The sequence below is a fragment of the Gymnodraco acuticeps genome, unplaced genomic scaffold (assembly GCF_902827175.1).
Source record: "Gymnodraco acuticeps unplaced genomic scaffold, fGymAcu1.1, whole genome shotgun sequence".
NCBI classification, from domain to species: Eukaryota; Metazoa; Chordata; class Actinopteri; order Perciformes; family Bathydraconidae; genus Gymnodraco; species Gymnodraco acuticeps.
This window is the reverse complement of record NW_022990276.1, coordinates 1,869,037-1,890,179: the sequence shown is the minus strand read 5'-3', so window position 1 is coordinate 1,890,179 and position 21,143 is coordinate 1,869,037. Positions and strand designations below refer to the sequence as shown.

General features: G+C 40.4%; 1 protein-coding gene across 1 annotated transcript in view; it reads right to left on the bottom strand.

The window, feature by feature from the left end:
* tmem145 (transmembrane protein 145) overlaps nucleotides 1-21,143 on the bottom strand; it is a 53,575-nt gene that overhangs the window by 11,763 nt on the left and 20,669 nt on the right. Inside the window, exons 2-8 of the mRNA XM_034221630.1 lie at nucleotides 19,163-19,237; nucleotides 18,343-18,420; nucleotides 12,476-12,562; nucleotides 11,737-11,838; nucleotides 3,363-3,447; nucleotides 2,811-2,882; nucleotides 549-617 (exon numbers count right to left, since the gene is read on the bottom strand). Coding sequence (XP_034077521.1) covers nucleotides 549-617; nucleotides 2,811-2,882; nucleotides 3,363-3,447; nucleotides 11,737-11,838; nucleotides 12,476-12,562; nucleotides 18,343-18,420; nucleotides 19,163-19,237 — 568 coding nt within the window. The remainder of the gene's footprint in view (nucleotides 1-548; nucleotides 618-2,810; nucleotides 2,883-3,362; nucleotides 3,448-11,736; nucleotides 11,839-12,475; nucleotides 12,563-18,342; nucleotides 18,421-19,162; nucleotides 19,238-21,143) is intronic.

The window sequence follows — 21,143 nt, the reverse complement described above, 5'->3', positions numbered from 1 at the left end:
AAGTAGATGTCAGAGATGCAAAGTAAAGAGAAGATAGAGAAGAGAGGAGACAGGGAGGTGATAATGAGGAAAGAGAGAGGGCAGGGGAGAGAAATGGGGAGTGGGGAAGCGAGACAGAAAAGAAGAGGAGTTGATGAAAAAGGAGAGGAAAGAGAAACAGAAGGCTTGAGAGAAGCGAGGAGGAGGGAGAGGGAGAATTTAGGGGTGGCAGGAGGATCGCAAAGGGATTTGAAAAGGGGACACGCAAGCGAGACGGAGGAAGGCAAGATAAGAGGGGTGGAGGGTGGAAAAAGGAGAGATCGGCAAAGGAGAGAAGGGGGGTGTTTGTCAGTGACAGCATGCTCCACTGAACACTGTAGCGCAGTACGGCTGTTTGCAGAAGTTCTTATTCAAAGGCTAATCAGGCCGATCATATCTGGGCTCTTGAAGTGAGGATTAAGATATGAGATGCTGCAGTCGTGGAGAGGATATTTGTGTGTGTGTGTGTGTGTGTGTGTGTGTGTGTGTGTGTGTGTGTGTGTGTGTGTGTTCAGGACAGAAGCTCTCACCTTCTACACCTGCCGCCATCATAAACATTTTGTAGGTTGTGTGAAGAAGCTGTCTTCCCTTCAGGTTGTCTGCATGAGAGAGGAAAATAACAGGAATCAGATAGAGGCGGTGTGTGTGTGTGTGTGTGTGTGTGTGTGTGTGTGTGTGTGTGTGTGTGTGTGTGTGTGTGTGTGTGTGTGTGTGTTGTGTGTGTGTGTGTGTGTGTGTGTGTGTGTGTGTCCAGAGATAAAAAGGATGGAGATATGCTAACAGATGGCAAAGGAGAGCGAGACAGGCCAGATAAAAGAGGCGAGCGGACATCAGTATGCACCCATCTTGAGCTGGTCGTCTCTAGATGAGGCCGCATATATATTTCCCTCGCCATCTCTCTCCCTAAGATTTGAGGAAATATGTTTAATGCGCTTTTAACCAGACAATTTTATTACCAAAACACTGCGAACACAAGTGGCCCGGGGGAGACATTTACAGGGGGGAGGACGGGTCATAAACGTTCACACACACTCACAGCTGCCCTGAATAAACACAAGCTTCTGTATCCAGCATCCTTCTGTGGCTTCCTCAAAGGTATGCTAATGGTGGCTATCAAAGGATTTCCCTATAAATTGAAATTCTGTCAACTTAAATATTTTTCTCAAACATTTTTCCCATCTTTTATAATCTGCACACGCCTACTGCATTGTGAATATTGTTTTGTTAGGTGTAGAAGTAATGAAAAAATAAAGTCCCTTCAGGCTTGTTTTTCTTCTATTTGTACAACACTCTACATTGTTATTTGATGTCCTTTGTTTGACTTTAACTTGTGCAAATATATAAAACTCAAGCCTGCGTTTCAGTGAATTCTCAAATAAAGCTGGCAGAAGAAACATGCACACGGGGAACATACAGCCGAGCATTCACAGCCTTCTCCCAATTTGCATGAAATCACAAAAATATTTCAGCAGGACTCAAGATATATTTGCACATCATTACATGGCCCTATTCCTCTGCAGAATAGCAAGCAAAGCAAGAAATACACTTCAGCTAACCGCATTTAAAAGGTCCACCTCTATTCCAACAAATCTACTGAGTTGTGGAAACATTTCACAACAAAACCCTCGAATAACATTCTGTAAATTAAATGATGCCAATTTTGTAGCTACATTACCAGAGTCCTTTCACTTTAGGCCTTAGTTTTTCCATATTAGGTACAAATCTAATTTCCTTGAATAACTTCTGTGAGATTCAGCTATTCAGATTGTTTACTATTACTAGCCCTACAATTTAAAGCCTGTATGTGTTTGCACAAATAAAGTTGATAAGAATTGGATTTGTGATTCTCAGCAATTTGAAAATGACATTGAATACTTTGTTATACTAGAATCTCCTTGTTACTCTGGATAACAGTGGCAACAGTTTTGATTGGAAATGGATCCACAAAAAAACAAATATCCCCAATAAAAACCATTGACTTTTTTCCATAATGCTCATTTTTGAAGCTGTGAGCACATAAACAAATACACTTCCATTGTATGTGGGCGTCTGCAGAGAAGACTCAAAGCCCTTGGTAATAAAACAGTTTGAATGTTGTTCTCAAGTGAGTAGAAAAAAGTATTTGAGCCACACAAAATGTCAGGGTTATTGTGCCGCTTCATCCCCACTTTCATTACATTTAGTCATTTTCATTGTCATATACTGGATGCTTTGATTGCTGCAAAACCCGATAAACACGCGAACACTCTGAAAAGTAAAAATGTCTTTGGTTGAACCACTCGTTTAATTCATTTTAAGGGAATACAAGTCTCCAAAAAAGCGTTATTATTTGGGCTGTTATTCACGTGAACAAGATATTTGGCTGACAGAACCTGGAGAAAGCAGGAATGGATTTCTCTGAGCAGTAAGTAATTCCTTAGAGCTCTTGTTATTGGCGCTGTGAGCTTCCTGTGATAAACTCGCTTCACTAACCTTATGACTACCGCTAGCTTCTCCATTAAACCGAACACTTTTACACGAAAAAGCAAACCTCACTCTTGCCATCTTCTCTCTCTGTTTCTCACGCTCTTCTGACAAACCCCATGCACTGATCAAATATAGGCACATGTTTCCCCTTTACTTATCACAGAGAAACATGAGAACGTACTCCTCTCCCTTTAAGAAACCATGTCAATTTTATAATAGATCCCAAGAAAAGGTACGCTTAATGACTTCTGTGGGCTTTCACAGTACGATTAAATTGGCTTCTTCGTGGAAGGAGAGATACAGTAAGTGGAAAAGAGAGTACTTACAGGCGAAGTAGCAGGAGAGGACGAACACCAGGAAGAAGATCACCAGGAACGTGATGTCCGTCTCCAGGATTCCTGTGAATAAGGGGAAGAAAAGGTATAGGAAGAACACATAATTATTGATTCGAAAGAAAGACGGAAATAAACAGAGGTTGGAAAAGGAGGCACATGAGAGGAGAGACAATTATGGACAGAAATATCCAGGTGAAGAAGAGAGGGAAGAAGACATTGAAAAGAAGAGATGACAAATCCAGAGGCAGGTACGTGATGAGGATATTTAATTCAGAAACAGAGAGAGAGTTACCGGAGGAAATCAGGGGAGAGGGAGATAGTAGATAGTAGATGTAGGAATAATTCATTTAGAAGCTACTTGGGCCTCCTATTCCGTTCATCCATTCCTCTCAGTTCATTTATCATCATTAATTCATCCAGCCATCCCTTCATTATTGTAATTTGTTCAGTTCAGTGTGCTTTATTGGCCGTGCTAAATGGTGTTGGCTTGTGCCATCAGCGATTCTTTCCACAATCCCTCTCGCCCCGTCTAATCACTCTTACCGAACTCATCTGCAGAGAAATGCTGCGTCCAGAAAGACTGGCCATTGGTCAGCTTCATCTCGTACTCCAGCATCAAGCCTTCGCCCTGCGAGAGAGGAGAGGAGAAGAGAGACATGAGGCAGGTGTGATGAAAAATGCATCAAGGTTTTGTGATCTGTACAAAATGCACATTAAAGCTTTATGCTGTACTGGACAATTCTGTAGGTGGGAATGGAAGAGAGAAGTAACTACTGCTGAGATATATTTTTAAACAGCGTTCTTAGAAAGCTTTCAGTATGAGACTGAGGATAGGAGAGGACCTTTTTGGTGAGAACAATATGATAGCCCAACTTAGAGGTTATGCTTTTTGGGTTTTCCCTTCCTGTAGTGTGTTGTAGGGCTGCTCGATTATGGCAAAAATCATAATCTCGATTATTTGGGTCAATAATTGATATCACGATTATTAAAAACGATTACTTTGAAAACATCCATTTATTGAAAAAAAATATTTGAACAGTATGTTTTTAACAGTTGATTACCCTGAACTTTAAATATAATTCAACTGAAAAACCAATACATTTAAAAATAAATAAATAATCGTTTTATTTCGATTAGGCCTATTGTTTTCATAATCGTTGCAAGCCAAAATCGTAATTGCGATTAAAATACGATTAATTGAGCAGCGCTAGTGTGTTGTATAGGTTGTTGTGCATAGGGTGCACAAAAACATAAACCCTCCCCCCTGAAACGCCTCCATTGAACTCCTTTCTTTACTTCCATAACAAAGTGACATCAATATGTAACACTCGCTATTCGCTAACGTTTCAACCATAGGTGTCAACACATTGTACGTGATTGTCAGAGGGGCGGGATATCTAAGCGGTCGACCAATCACAACAGAGCCGGCCAGCTAACCAATCAGAGCAGACTGGGCAGCACAGGCAGTATGAGAAAAATAAAGAGCTCTTTGATCATTAAAGACTGTAAACATGCCACAATAGAGGCACAACATATTAACCTGAAAGTTAGCAAAGGTGGGCCCCTTCAACACCAGCCTTTTACAATTACATTGTATGAACCTTCATGATATTTGATAAGAACAATCTCAGGAAAGATATCAAGACTGAGATTATATTTCTTTCTGCTGCAGCTCTGTAAATTACAGTTCGAAATGTGTATTGCAGATTTCTTTTATTGCAGAACACATTTGTTTTAAGACTAATGCAACTGGAAGCAAAACCAAAACAAAACTTATTCTCTCAAGTCCTCAAAGTAAAAGTTTCAGCCAAACAAGAACTTTGCAATACAAGTTTGTAACCCTCTGTTATCATTCGATTGGACTACGCAAATTAGTCATTCGGGACAAAAACGTCCACAGTGATACTGGAGCGTTAAACTGCATTTTTAATCAGCTCCTATCTACAACATTAACAGAATACGAGAATAACTCAGTGCTATTCAGTTGGTACCAAAAAGAGCTGAAAATAAACACAAAGCCTTATTAATAATGTTTATGTGATGACTAAGCAAGTAGAGGTTTGTATTGCTCAAGCTCTCAGAAGGATTAAATACGACCACAGCAATGCAGACTTTAAGACAAGGAAAACAACGATATGCCACCAAAGGAGAAAAATATAAATTCCAGAGGACGTCTCGTCTCATATCACAATGTCAACACACCAGCCTGCAACAAATCCGTGAAAGAATGAAAAACATCTTGCGCTGTTCGCTTGCTGTTTATCACGAGACACTTCTGCATTTGAAAGATAAATGAATCATAATGTTGCAGCAGTATTTTTGTCGAGTGAAGAGGGAGAACGTACCACATGTGAAGATAGTTTGATGAGATGTGTTTGAGTTCCCGCCTACCACTGCTTTAATTAAACAACAAAAGCCCACATTTCTTCAAAAACTCCAAATGCTTCTTGGGGAGGGACACACTGCTAGTTTAGCTGCTCAGTGTAATTGTGTCAGAAAGTCAGTCGGTCTCTCGTGGCCTTGAGGTGCTTCGAGATCCCCGAGGTGTGTGGAGGAAGTTAGTGTAGGAACAAAAAAAGTTATCTAGGCTGCTCTGAGAAGATGACCCAGAATAACAGGAAGGAAGCATGAATGGATCCAAAGCAGGAGTTTATCTGCTTTAATGCAGTGTTCTCCTTTTTTCTATTATTAACTGTTATTGTGACATGCGTATTAATTATTTGTAAGGCTCATTATAATTATATAATTCGATCAGATAACATTTTTCTACATTGAGATGTTACGGAAGAGCACAGAAAGAGAATATTTGTTAACATGCAGGAAGGAAACATATTGTTAAGGGAATAAACCTACCTGTATGTTAAACCCCTCATGTAATAATACAAAATAAAAAGTGTCAAACTCAAAGTGAATTTTGGGGAGGTGAGAAAAAAGTATAATGGGTAGCAGAGACGAGGTCAGTGTGGGGGGGGGGGCAGAGATTGGGTTGACAATCAGAGCACAGAGAGCTCATTTCACACACACAAGTTCAAAGCCGATGGAGTTTGCGCTTGTTGCGTTGGAGCGAGGGAGAAGAGAGAGAGCGATAGAGAGGAGAAAAAAAGAGACTTTGATTTCATTTGGCAGTCTGAGACTCCATCTCACTCCCTCGATCAAAAAGGGCGAGAAGCATGGAGCGTGCACTGCCACAAAATCAATACAGACACAAAGAGCGAGGAGACGGGGGTAAAGGGAGTGATAGATGTGGAGAGGGAGGAAGTAGAAATGAAAACAGGTAAAGAGAAAGAATGAAGAGCACATGCAAAGAGAGAAGAAGAAGAAACACTTCACATGGCAGAGATTATCTCCCTGTTCACACTGACAGGGAGTCACAGGATGATTGTGGGGTTGCTTGTTGGTTTGAGGTGTAAAAAGGCTTCCACTTCTGATATAGTGTACTGATAGATCACACACTGAATACGCTCTCACTCAAACACCTGTGGGGCCTGAACATCTTTCGCTTCCCTGCGCTGCTGATAACTGCATTTAAAAAGGACTTCTGGGAGTCCTTTGAGAGCGTCGATCTTCTCTCTGGAAAAGTGTGTGTGGACAGCCGAACAGAATACTAGATGATTGTGGGACATGCTACTCCAAAACCACGGAGCATTGAAGGGGTATACCAGTGTTTACTATTGCACTTCCATAACATTTTGGGACTCGGAAGACGTTTTTAAAGTCAGAAATGTCCCGACTTTTTGTCCCTCGCATGGGTTTTACTGTGTTGCACTTTTCCTATGAAACATCCTAATGACACATTTTAATTAGACCATCCCTAGCTCCTTTCACACATGCACTGCAACCATTAAATTATCGAGACATAGGGAGCTGTACTGAATAATCATTTTGACTGGACATTATAGTGAATTTACCCCTCCAGCTCTCTAGTACAAAGTCTGTGTAATGTCCGATTGAGCCAATGTGTGAATAGAGCCGCTCATCGTGCGAAGAATTAATGGCGAGTAAGGGAGTGTTGCTAATGTTAAAACCAGAGGAAAACACACATCAGAGGGTGAAGAAGAACGGAGCAGTATAACTAGTATGTCAGGGACTACGGATGGAAATTAGCTCAAAGCTAAAATCCGGCATTTTCATTTAATTTTCATTTCAAACCTTTATTTAACCAGATTGGTCCCATTGAGATCATCAAGGGAGACCTGCAGAAATATATAGGCATATTTACACTTGAAGCATTATTTGTCTAAAGTGTTCATTAATGTGCATTGTCCCTGTTCAAATAAACGATTAAATTAAAATGAAATGAGAGACTTCAAGATTAGGGATCTTTTTTCTGTAAAGGTTGGCGCCAAAAGACACAATCTTTGGTTGTTTATGACCATGTTGTTGAACTGACTACAAGACAAGTGGGTAACCTGCGTCATGTCCTGTCTGCTGCACTACCTAGGTGCAACCTCTGACCTAAACCAAACTTTCTCCTGTGGTGTGCTACATGTGATTTCAGACAATGAGCGGCTCAGATTCTTCAGATATCGTCCAGAGTTTATATGAGAAAACAGGTCCTGTACAGCAGTTGCCAACTTCTTTCAACGTTCAGATTTCTCGAAGGCAGCCTTTCTTCCCCAGATGCGACAAAGCTCCTCTAAAGCTAAAAAAGACAAGTGTCCCTTTGATGCACCGCTATAAACAGCCTCCCCTTCCCTAGGCTTTCCAGAAGATTTTGAAACCTGGCTGCAAGGATTTGATACCATTCTGCTACAAAAGCATTAGTGGTGTCGCAGCATGTTGAGCTACAACGGGCTGGCTCAGGTCGGCGAGCCAATTAATGAAGCTGTTTGATGGGGTCGAGGTTAGGGATCTGTGTTGGGGCCACTCTAATTCTTCAACAACAATTTCAAAGACCGAAAGAAAGAAATGGCCTTCCCTAAACTGTTGTACCACATCAAATGACCCTTCTAAATGACACTCCAGTTCATATTTTCATACGTATTTATACAGAACAGAAGCTAAAGACACTAACTTCTGTTTCACTGGGACTTTAACCAATCAATTAAGAGAAAATAATAATTAGATCAATAATAACTGTAGATGATAATTACAATAACTGCAGCCCTGACAAAGTGTATTAGTCATACTTAAGTATTGCATTTTGTGTTCACACTAGACAACCTGGTTTGTTCATTTCCTTCAAAAGGAGGTATCTCTCCCAAAAGACAACCAAACACATATCAAATATTCCTGTCATGGTTTCTTATTTATCACATAAAATAAATCTGTTTCAAGACAGAACTGGCTCCCTATCCGGCACAAAAAAGGAGAGAGAGATAAACAATGAAATGATTGGAAAAACTCAGTAGGTGGGTGTGTTCACACTTTTTGTTCCGAAAAGAGTCACCTGGCAAGTCTAATTTCAGCGCTTCCTCTGTCCCCCACAGAGGTAATTTAGTTTCATTAGCAGCAGTTCTGTTCGGCATAATAAATCAGAGGTTGATTTCAGCAATTCAAAGCTTTCCATTTCTCCACAACAACAGTTTGTGTGGTCGATGGCGAGCGAAGCAGCTTCTGCTTATATTCAATTATTGTTATAATTAGATCCAACTAACGCGTTGTATCACTGGAACTCATCAAAATGGTTTTATGAAAGGCAATAAGGGAGAAATAAGTGTCGCTCTGTGAAAATATCTAGATGTTCACTCCTTTACAGATGCAATTAGAGCTGGACTGTATATAATGTTCCTGCAAAGACATCTGTAGGCTTTGATTTACTGTGTTACTCTGGCACTTTACTCGTCTGGGAAATGCTTTGACTGTCGGAAAAACCTCTGCTCTGCAATCTGTGATGACCTGATTTTGATTTATAATGACCACCCCCGATGAAATAATGATAAGTTTCAGCCTTGAGTATTCCTGTAATATTTAAAAAGAAAAGTGAAATAGTTTGGAAATGTTCAATAACGATCAACCTCACATTTTGGCCAGACGATTTTAACTCGTGGGGATCTAACCCTCCTATGGTTTTAAGGGGCTCATGAGCCTTTATAGATTTAGATCCACTTCAGCACAGTAAAGATGAAAGTAGATGAAAGAAGAGCTGTGTAAGTAGCGGCACATAACAGTGAGGGTGCAAGGAAAAAATGCATGGAACGAGCAAAGAAGAAATGAGACAAGTGAGATGACAAGATGGAGAGGAAAATCAACATTAGAGGCAGACTGACGGAGAGGAGGGGAGAGGTAAATGGATATGAAACGTCGTGGTACAGCTTGGTGACAGAGTTGAAAGAGAGCAGGACGCAGCCGGTGATTGTGAGCGACAAAGGTGTGAAAGCGGAAAGGAAGCGAGCGACGAGAGACCAGGGTTGGAAATTGGCTGAGGGGCGCTGCGTGAATATGTCCCCAGGAGAGAAGACAAGCTTTTACAATTTAGTCCGACAGCATTAGGCAGCGTGTCGATCACCCGACGCCGGCGTGCCACAAACCCACAGGAAGTATCCGCTCTCATCATATCTCTCTTCAAAGATTCACACTGACTCATGGCCAGGAGCATGACACTGATAGGCAGACCAATACAAAGTGATACAAATCCAGCAGAAATCTTACTTATTCACAATTTTTTGTATCCCCTACTCTTTCAAACATGAAAACACACACATTCTTCCTTGGATTTGTCCTTGCCTGAAGCCCCTGGTGTTTTGTAAGAGGATGTGTCATCAGTGAGCCGAGATATCGTTATACAGGTTCATGGTTTCCTCACAGAGCGCCCCAGTCCAGACTCACACTAAGAAACAACACCACAGCTGCTGAGGCACCACAAGCACAGCAGTGAGTCCCATTATAAAATAACACAATGCTTTTAAGTCCCTGAGGCGTGCTAATCAATAGGCTACAGTGGAGTGCTTGTAAGGCATGTTTAGCACAGATTAAGCAGAGAGTCGCATACAAAGAGGAGATAAAATAAAATATATTGGAGAGAGATAAAGCTCTTGCCCAGGGGTGAATAAAAGAAATGCACGATAGTGGGAAACATTCAACAGCATTTGATAATTATAAGTAGATTATCAGTTTTTAAATTGTATATGTACATCTATTGCACGTCTGTCCGTCCTGGGAGAGGGATCCCTCCTCTGTTGCTCTCCCTGAGGTTTCTCCCATTTTTCCCTTTAAACTGTGGGTTTTCTCCGGAAGTTTTTCCTTGTACGATGTGAGGGTCTAAGGACAGAGGGTGTCGTATTGTCATACTGATATTCTGTACAAACTGTAAAGTCCACTGAGACAAATGTAACATTTGTGATATTGGGCTATATAAATAAACATTGATTGATTGATTGATTGATATGTGTTTGTATAGCCCTATCTCATTTGCAGCTTTACTATGGTTTAATTGTCTTGCAGTTTTTTCCTATTTGGATTACTTTACTTCAAGAATCAAAAATGTGGCCTGATGTAAAATGCTCAAATGCAAAAGCCCAAACTGGGACAGAAATCATGCTCAAGTTAATTTAAAATGTATAGCGAGACAGCACGAAAAAGTAGCCGGAAAACCTCCAAAAGTGGCACGGAGCCTTCCTCAGGGTGGGCTGGGTTATTTTGCGCTTGAGCTTTTCCCTTTTTAATATCTGATAATGCTTCTTCTTGCAACTGGAATCTGTTTTTGCCGGGTTGTTTTGCTTGACTGCAAAAACTTAAAACTATTATTAAAAAAGCTCTTTGGGCATATAAAAAGCAGATTTGAATAGATCAGTGTTTCTCAAACTTTTTCATACCAAGGTCCACTTAACCAATAAAAAAACACTCGCGGACCACCTAACTCCACAAATATCCAAAAACACATCGTTTTTTACAAATCGCCTGAAAATTGTACAAACAAGTGGCAACATGTGTGATGAAGGTGCTTATCTGGGCTATATCATGCAATCGAAAGTTAAACTTAAGCTCGTTCCATTGCGGAGATATTCCCGCGAGAGTGCGAAAAACTTAAATAAATGTATTTATTTCAAATGTGAAATGTTACCAATATACTCACGGACCACTAGGGGCGCTCACGGACCACCAGTGGTCCGCGGACCACACTTTGAGAAGCACTGGAATAGATGAATAGATATCTAAGACGTCTCTGTATTTTCATTTGGCACCAGTAGCTCAGTCTGTGGGGAATTGGAGATCTGCTTTTAACGTGTTTTATATTTTAGGTGTGCTGTCTTTCTAATTTATGAATTCTAACATGCGTCTGTAAAGTGTCTTTGAGATCCTTTTAAAAGCGCTCTTTAAAACACAATGTATTATTATTATTATTATTATTATCTTGGGAATCAGAGGGTCGCCAGTTCAAGTCCCAGACCAAAAATAGAGTTCGGACTGGTATCGGGAGGTTGCATTTCAACCACTGGGCTAGGTGCCTATGAGCAAGGCAGCAAACACCAACACTGCTTTCCAGACAATGTGTATATAACATCAGCCCACTGCTTCTTATACAAGTATGGTTTAAATCTACATTTCCCAGTGTGTGTGTGTGTGTGTGTGTGGTGTACAGTTATGTGTGTGTGTGACATTTATAAAAAATAGGATTTCTCGCACATCAGAAAAAAAAGAGGACAATCAGAAGGTGAGGGTTTGAATATATACTGTTCCCTTATTGCAAATGTCTACTACTCCCTGTAACTGCAAGTATATTTCATTGCAACTGGTGAAATGTCCTCAACTGTCTTCTAAATAAAAGAGGATTTCTCGAGCACGGGTGACGCTGACGTCGGCGATGATGAAAGAGATGACGGCTGTTTACTCGAAGGGCTGCAGAAAACAAACAAAGCCATTGTGTCTGCTTGTAAGCCCTGAAGCCCCGAGTCCATTTGCATGATGAGGTGGTGGTGGTGAGTCACCATGGCAACCGCCTGGTAATGCACCTGAGTGATGGGGGGTCAGTGCTTACCCCACACTTGCTGAGGGCGATGTACCACCATCTTTCCCTCACGGAGCGGAAACTACGCCCGCCCACGCAGCTCAGGACCTCCTCGTTCCCGTCGCCCTCCACCTGAGAGAGAAGAGACGCATTAGAGGGGGGTCTGAGCAGGATGTCGTTATCTAAAAGACATGGTGCGCTTTATACCTCAGAGACACACTGAATCATCACAGCAGAGCCGAGATACAAAACATATTTCACACCCCGATATAGCCTGAGATGTGGCAACAAGATTCACTAAGCGCCACGACAACTGAGTCACGCTGGCAATCACACTTCCTAATGTGAAAAACAAACATGTTGTGGTGCTTATTGAAACAAAAACAAAAGGGATATTATTTTAAAAAAGGTGTTAAAAGGAAAGCGAGGCCCTTTCTTGTTGATGCATCATGAACCAGGGAAATGTGTGATTCAGAACAATGTTACAAAAACACATTAAAGGCCATAAGCTTTCACCGCCTCTGTGTTGTTAACCTCTTTCCATATTCCTGTCGCTTTTTCTGCATCACAAAAGAACATGCCGTATGAAAGGGGAAAATAAGTTCATCTGTTTGATGATAAAAAGGAATAATGTTATACTCTGTGACAGAAATATCACAACACAGAGGTCGGAGATCAGCTTTAGCTTTAGATTCTGTGTGTTCCTCAGGGAGTACGCTTAGTACAAGTGCATGAATATATGTATGTGTTTGTGACCGTGAGCTCTTACCACACATCCTGACCAGGTATAGTGTGTTGTGAGGTTGATGACCTGATTGTTTTCGGGCCTCAGCACCGCTTCCTTCTGGTAGCAGTTCTGACGGAAGATGACACAGCAAAATCAGAATATATTGGAACAACATTTAAAACATTTAAAGGGGTCCTGATAAGCTCATTTTCAGGTTCACATTTGCATTTTGTGCATTGTTTACATGCTTCAATGTTTAAAAATGTCTTTATTGTACACCCTGTTGTGATTGGTCAACCACTTAGAAATGTCTCACCCCTTAGCCTATCACGTACAATGTGTTGGAGCGCTAACCAATAGTGTCCCAACTTTGAGATTTTAGCCTTTGCAGACCCTTTACATCAGGGGTGTCCAAACTTGGGCCACATACAGAACAATATACGAAGGGCTGGGCCACTCACTTGAGCTGAGGTATATCGCCTTAAGTTAAAAGTTAGCAAAATCAATCAAATGCTGGTTAATTGTGCTTGAAAAAACAGCCTACATCACAGCTCTCTAAAGGGTTTAATTTACTTTATTGACAATATGAAGGGTATATTTCAAGCGTGTTATGTAAGTAAGTTATTGGGCTTTTTTCTTATCAACTTAGATTTGTTAGAAACATGTTTTCTACTTTAATTGACAGAATATATTTGGAAAATGGGTTTATTAACAATGTGTTATATATTTGTACATACATATTTAAGAAGTACAATATAAGACAAACACAAGTTTAATTTATGGGCCATATTTTGCTATACTTTTTTAATTGGCTCAGGGCCGATTCAAAATGGCCTGCGGGCCGCATTTCGCCCCCGGGCCATAGTTTGGACACCCCTTATTTACATGCACAAAAACCTAAATAACACACTACAGGCAAGGGGAAAGCATAACAGGGCCTCTTTAAAACTTCCCTAACTGTTTTATCTACTTTTCTCATCGACTTTTTATTCCACATATTTCACAAAATATGTTTTAATTAAGCCTAGAAATAGTCTCCAGACTTGTTGCATGCAGCTGCGGGTTATATCTGCGTTCAGCTGTTTGCATACTAAGTATCAACAGAGGAGAGCTCTGAAAGCATAAGAGACCAGAGCACTTTACTTAAGACTAAAATGTAGAAAGTGTGTTTAATCGAAAAAAGCAATTGAAATTGTGAGTGGTTTATTGAAGCTGATGTAAGTGTAATTAAAATTGATATTTTTTTGTTGTTCCTTTGATGGATTTCTCCTTGCGTGACTGCTGGGAAATGGTTAGTTCAGAATCAAGGCCTTACTATTTAATTCAGGGTAACTGACACCGAAATCAGTCTTAGAGCTGAGAAACGGTGTACTGCTTGTAGCTGAGTGGAAAATACCTCAACATATTGTCACATCGGTGTCAAAAGATGTCAGCAAGAAGAATAGCATACCCCCAAATAACTACGCGGGCCTGTAAATGTAAGGTATTGGGTCATTTATGGTATTTTTTCTTACAGTGCTAGACCATTTTAGCTCAGATGTTCCTATATACCTGCTGACCTTGATAACAGTTTTTACTCAGAAGCTCACCTCCCTTTAATAAGAAAAGAAACCATCAGATGCTGCGTGCTGATAAAAAACACTGCGATGTTTAAGCAAGGCTTTAAAATGGGAGAGCAGCAGGTATCGACGTCTCCCTACAGCAAATGGTCGCAGTATACATAATTCATTGGTTGTGAAAGCAATTTAATGTCCATTTTATAGGTTGCATCATGTTGTATGTCATAGTTCCAGCTGACATGTACATGGGGAAAAACATAGATAAAGGATTCATGCATGCCACTCCTAGACATGAGGCCCATAAATCCACTCTTTCTGAAAGCAAAAGACTTTCAGGCCTAAGGCTTAAATTATGGAATCAACCAAGTGTTAAATGTACACTGCATGGACCGAGGATGGGAGAATACGTGGATTCATCTAAATGCATACAGTGCAGTCACCTAAAGTATGAAGAAAGAAATTCATTTTGTATTTTTTTCGCACTTTACTAAAGCTGATTGGATTTGAAATAAAACAATGACTAAGAGGCTTAAAGGTAGGGAGGTAAGAGTGGAGAAACCAGCTCGAGTGCGCTAGAATTTGAAACAACGCAGCCGAAAAAAATCTGCCCCTTCCTTCAGACTTCCTTACAGAGCCCCTCCTCCAACACACAAACGCGCACATGACCAATGAGGGCACGAGATAAGCTTGTGCCCAGATGGAAGGCTGACAGGCAGGTAGGCCATCCAGTTATTTTAGCCGGGCCGGCTCAGATGATTGGTCGTGCTTTTTACAGCGCCACGGCTTCCACAGATGACATTTTTTTATGTATTTATTGTCAAAGCATTTAATATATTCATTGCTATCGGGATGTTAAGAGCATTCCATGGAATATAACAACAAGTGTTTCTGAAGTGAATTACCTACCCCACCTTTACAACAAGTCCTCCAACTCATACGACCAAATGGGTCGATTGTTTAAGCCCTTAATACGACCTATAATTACGTTTTAAAGTTGTCGGCCTCTAGTGCTCCCGTTGAATGCAAACGTTACAGAGGGTCGTTTATCCACAAATAACCCTCTCTGTAAAATCCTAAATTGTAGGATAGTTTGGCCATTAAAACGCTTTATGATTAGATTTCTAGCAAGAAGTATATATTGTACTTTTAGAATCCACGTCCAGTCGTTATGTAGGATCTATAGTTTGATAGATATTACGAAGATTATTTGAGGTTTCGTCAGGAGAACGTGTATATGCGGCAAGCTTCCATATAAAGTTACGGGTTGAAAACAGTATTTCCGGTCTCGACGTTTTCATAATAAAACCAATGATCAAATGATTTAACAGTGATATCTGCAGTACTCATCCACTAAAAAACATCAGTTTATCCTAGTTAATTATACGACATTAATTGGTTTAAATTGTGTACAATGCTTTTGTGTTTTTCCCATAGGGTTTTCTCTTTCGATTCTGAGACACACATTTCTTTTTTCAGAGGTTTTGATAGGCTAAAATCACGCCGCAATGCACGTCGGGATATGGTGTTTATGTGATATGAAATCGGAAAACATTAAAAAAAATAATAATAATACTTTATTCCGAGTGCTCTTGCTTTTCTCTTTGGAAGTCATCACATAACGGCATTGTAATACACGGTTCGGCTGCATTAAATATTACATATCTGCCGTAGATATGTATTTATAGAGCCCTGATCAGAAGACCTTTTGACAAACTGGAAGAGATGCCGCCAAAACTGAATACGTGACGTGGACCATAACATATCAACAATTAAACAACATCTTCCATTTCTTTTCACACAATACGTCTCCTTGCAGTATCAACACTAATTCGGCTGACTTTTATATTTGATCCAATAAGTAGATAGTCTGTATTTACACCATAACGGTGCACAGCTGATAGAAAGGGATTTTTTTGTAGTTTTTAAAGATATTACTGATTTTCTGAACTACCTTTCCAACTCCTCATGCAGTTGACTGTTACAGGTCTATACAAGTTTATGGTACAATGCATAAGCTTCACATTGAGAGACTGAAACTGTATTTTCCTTTACCGTTCTGTTTTAATTTCACAATAAAGTGAATAGTCATATTATGTTTGATATTATTATGTTTTATTAACTAGACCACTGGTTTTCTAAACCGTACCTCCTAGTGGTTAAAGCACGTTATTGAATTTAGTTGTTGAATGAGTTTAATTTTTATGAAAACATTTAAATATTAAGAGTAGCCTACATACAAAATAGGGGTCAATGATAGAAATATAGAATAGAAAATATCAAGAAGATACTGTAGTGATCTCTACAATAAAACAGTTTAGTGCAGGACGTCCAAAGATATTAACAGGAGGATGTGCAAAACAGACAAACTGATAAGGCTGAATTTTACTCAGGTGTAACGAAAGTCTGATTTAAGGGTTGTTTATATTTCACATCATTAATCAGAATCTGCAAAGTAACAAAAATAAATGTAGTAGAGTAAAAATACCAGGTTAACCTCTGAATTGTAGTGGAGTAGAACAAAGTAGTACATGTTGCTGTAACAAAAACATTTCCCAACTTGGGATCAATAAAGTAACTTATCTTAAGATGATCGATGGTTACTGCCATATTTGCTAAATGTGCATCTGAACCTTGACAAGTGCATGTTTCAGGCTTATCAATGAACAACAGGAGGGGTCACAGACATAAGACCAGCTGTTAAATAAAGCTTTTCTGACCTTAGCTGTCATGTGGGTATACTAATGCTGCCCATTATGGGCACAAGCAATTTTCACCCATGTATTAATTATATGTTTTAAATTTGATAACACCAATGTGTTTCGTATCCCCTAAACCTCCAGGGGTGTATACAGTTTAATACTGGCAACTTCTAATTGTGGGAAATACGAAAACGTCTTATAAAACTACAATTCCCAGTAGAGACGTGCCATAGAACATATTGCGAAACACACAATAGCCAGCATGTGTAATTCTGTGGGGGAGGGCTGGGCTGGACCCGTCGGTCCAAGTCCAGTTTTGGATAGTCTGGCGTGGTTCCATTCCATTTCAAAGAGCTGTTTGACATTCGGCGTAACCTTGTCGCACTGCCACTCCAACATCCAATCACAGAGCTTGAGGGCTAATCACTGGGTTTGTAAAGCAAGGCGGATGTTGTAGTCCCAAACGATAGCTGGGGATTCTGGGTAGTGTAGTGTCTTCGGAAACTCTGTAGTGTCTAAACTCCGAAAAAACTATTTGTTTCTCCGAATCGAAGGTTAAAAACACAAAAGCATTGTACACAATTTAAACCAATCAATATTGTGTAATTAACAAGGATAAACTGATGTTTTTAAGTGGATGAGTAATGGAGATATCACTGTGTAATCATTTGACAGTGTGGGGAATACTTCCGGTTTTATTATGAAAACTTCGAGAACGGAAATAATGTTTTCACCCATGCTAACTTTACATGGAAGCTGCCCCATATACAGTACACGTTCTCCTGGCGAGACCTCAAATTATCTTCGTATATCTATCAAACTGTAGATTCTACACATCCACTGGACGTAGATTATAAAAGTACAATATACACTTCTCGCTAGAAATCTAATAAAAAAGCATTTTAATGGCCAAACTATTCCACAATTTAGGATTTTCCAGAGGGTAATTTGTGAATAAACGACCCTCCGGAGCGTTTGCAATCGACAGGAGCATGTTGTTTCTTACACGACCACTAGAGGTGCTACACTTTAAAACGTGACTCTGGGTCGTATTTAGCTGCTGAACAATCGACCTATATGGTCGTTTTTTGTAGGAGGACAGGCTGCACCTTTAAGTGCTCAAAATTAGTTTTTTAAGAGGACATATTATTCCCATTTTTAGGTTCATATTTGTATTGTGTATCGGCTCCATGCTTTAATGTTCAAAAAGCTCTTTATTTCTCTCATACTGCCTGTGCTGCAACACCTCTTTTCACCCTCTGTCTGAAACCAGAGCCCAGTCTGCTCTGATTGCTGGCCGGCTCTGTTGTGATTGGTCAACCGTTTAGAGATATCCCGCCCCTTAGCCTATCACGTACAATGTGTTGGAGCGCTAGCCTATAGAAGTGCAAGTGTTACATAGTGATGTCACCATGTTACGGATTAAACAAAGGAGTCCAAATCGAGGTGTTACAGGCGGGGGGGGGGGGGGACTTTAAAAAAGAGCCTTTGCAGACAACGTACATGCACAACAAGCTGTACAACACCCTTAGAATTGGAGTCCCTTGGTTTTTTATTAGAACTGTGAAATGTGAATAGGTAAAAGGGGCTGTATTTCTCTTGAATAATGGCTTGTCGAGAAAACATGATTCAGAGGGTGTCAGTGTCTCACCTTTTCGTTATTCTTGTACACAGCTGGCCACTGAGAACTGTCATCAAAATAGAGCAATATGTTCTGACAGCAGCGAGACTGCACAGAGGAGAGAGAGAGAGCACAGATCAGAGAGGAGGCAGCGAGACCCTTTCAGATCAAATACTGTTTCCAAAGTCGGCAGGGTATAACAGTAAAGCAAGGCTTCTTGGGTAAAAAGAAGACAGAGCAGAAGAATAAAACAGATGCGTAAAAAAGATGGAGCTGGGGGAGAGGAAGAGGATGATGCGGGTAAAGCAGAAACAGCCGGAGGAAGAAAGAGCGATGGGATCAGTTTAGGTGAAGGAAGAGGAAGATACTAAAGTAAAGAACGGATGAGAAAAGAGGAAAGTTAAATAGTTTTGTTGCAAGGCAAGAAAGGGTGGGCAAGCACACACACACACACACACACACACACACACACACACACACACACACACACACACACACACACACACACACACACACACACACACACACACACACACACACACACACACACACACACACACACACACACACACACACACACACACACACACACACACACACACACACACACACACACACACACACACACACACACACACACACACACACACACACACCACACACACACACACACACACACACACACACACACACACACACACACACACACACACACACACACACACACACACACACACACACACACACACACACACACACACACACACACACACACACACACACACACACACACACACACACACACACACACACACACACACACACACACACACACACAAAGTGTTGTGACCTTTGGATAGCGGAACCGGAAGTCCAGACGTCCGAAGTCGGTGAGAAAGCAGAATCGAGTGAGGAAAAGCCAGTCCTGGATCCAAGAAGAGAAAAGGGGAAAAAGTACAACAAAAATATTATCATGAATAAAACACGGAGGAAACAAGATGAAATGCCTGCAGCGATTAGCAGCTGTGCACGCACGTTTCCATGGCAACAATCAGTGACACCTGCTGACCAATGTGGCACCAAATGAGGAAAGAAATTCATAAAATGTGGTTTTATAATAATGTGGAGGGAGAAATTAGAAAGGCAGTTCGGCCTACACAGTGGGGAGGTTTTATGCTGCTGGATATTTTGGTATTTTTACACTCTGCTATATTATCCGTGAAAAATATCCTTGTAAATGTTGAAAAAGGCAAACATTGTTACATTGTTAAGGGAGGGGATGGGACTGGTTGGAAGTTTAGTAAGCCATGTTTTCTAATATTCAAAAAAAGGTTAATTTACCCAGAATGAATGGCAGATTAGAATAAGATACTTAAAGAGGACATGTTCAGCTTCACATTTGTATTGTGTGCTCTCCTGTGACATCACAGAGAAACTCCCTCTGGCGTGAACTTTGGGATTTTAGCCTTTGCAGACCATTTACATGCAAACAAAACATTGTACAGGAAAGGAAAAACCCCAAAAAGCATAATGGGGCCTCTTCAAGATAGTCAATAAATTAGCAGCTTTGTGCAATTGACAAATGTCCATGTTTATCTTAAGTCTTTCTTTGTGAAACCGCCCCCTCATGAGGGCGTTAGACAAATAAAGTAAATGGATGATAAGTCCTTTTGGCTGGAATAATATACCAATTCAATCCATTCAATAGTCATCTAGACATTTCGCTCAAAAGCACAAATGTCAGCCTCAATCTGCCCTAGAGGAGCAGTCGGGGAATCCCTCGGTCGCTAACATTTATTATGTGAGGGCCATAAATGTCTGAGCAAACCTTTGTGACGATTCATCTTTCCGATGTTGAGATATTGCTCTGGATAAGTGAAAACTTTGACCTGCCGACAGCGCTAGACGTAAAGTCAGGGGAACAAAGTATTCATTAACTGGGCACCCATCTGTACCCCAGTGTCACATTAATCCATCCAGCAGATGTTTCAGACTGAAGTTAATGACCAAGAGATGACATATAATTACCGCCTCGGCCAAATTTAAGTCGCAATTTTGCATCCATGTCCGCCAGAAAAGTCATAATGTTATCCCATTAGACATTTGCATGAAATTGTCATAATTACAAAAGTCAATTTGTGAGTTATGGCCAAAAGTGTGCTGTAAGGCCACAGTGAATTAAAACGAGAAGAAAGGGGGAAAGGCAAGTCAAACAGAAGGGCAGAGATTCAGAAAAGTTAAAGAGGTGGAGAAGATGAAAGAAAATAAGCTATTCTTAATATTATGCAGCCATAAGCTTGGCAGCATGAGAGCAGATAATAGTGCTGATGGTGTACTTCACTCAGCTTACATAAGCCACTGCAGCTGCATCTGTTGGCATATCAGTCAGTGGAGGTCTATATATTCAGTATATATATTTATATTTATTATATACACCGCTATGGGCAGACACATTCCTTAGATACGGATCATAGTGCTGAACACAGCAGTAACACCACATCACTTATATGGTGTTTACACACTCTCCTTATCTGGAGCAGTGCCCGGTGTGGTGGGTCACACTGAGGCTGCCAGAGCAAATAAAGAGTTTTCAACCATAATAAGACATTTATTCTTTAAAAGCTATACTTGCAAGAATTTACAACAAATTAGAGATTTTTTGATTTAGATAAATGGCACAAGAGGCTGGAATCCGATCGGAAATATTACAGATTTCTGGTAAATGCTTTGTAATCAACAGAAAGCCTCATTATGGTAACTTGGTTTTCGTGATGATTGATGGGCCAAAGCCTCTTTATTTCACAAACAGTGAATTATTAAATTAGCGTAAC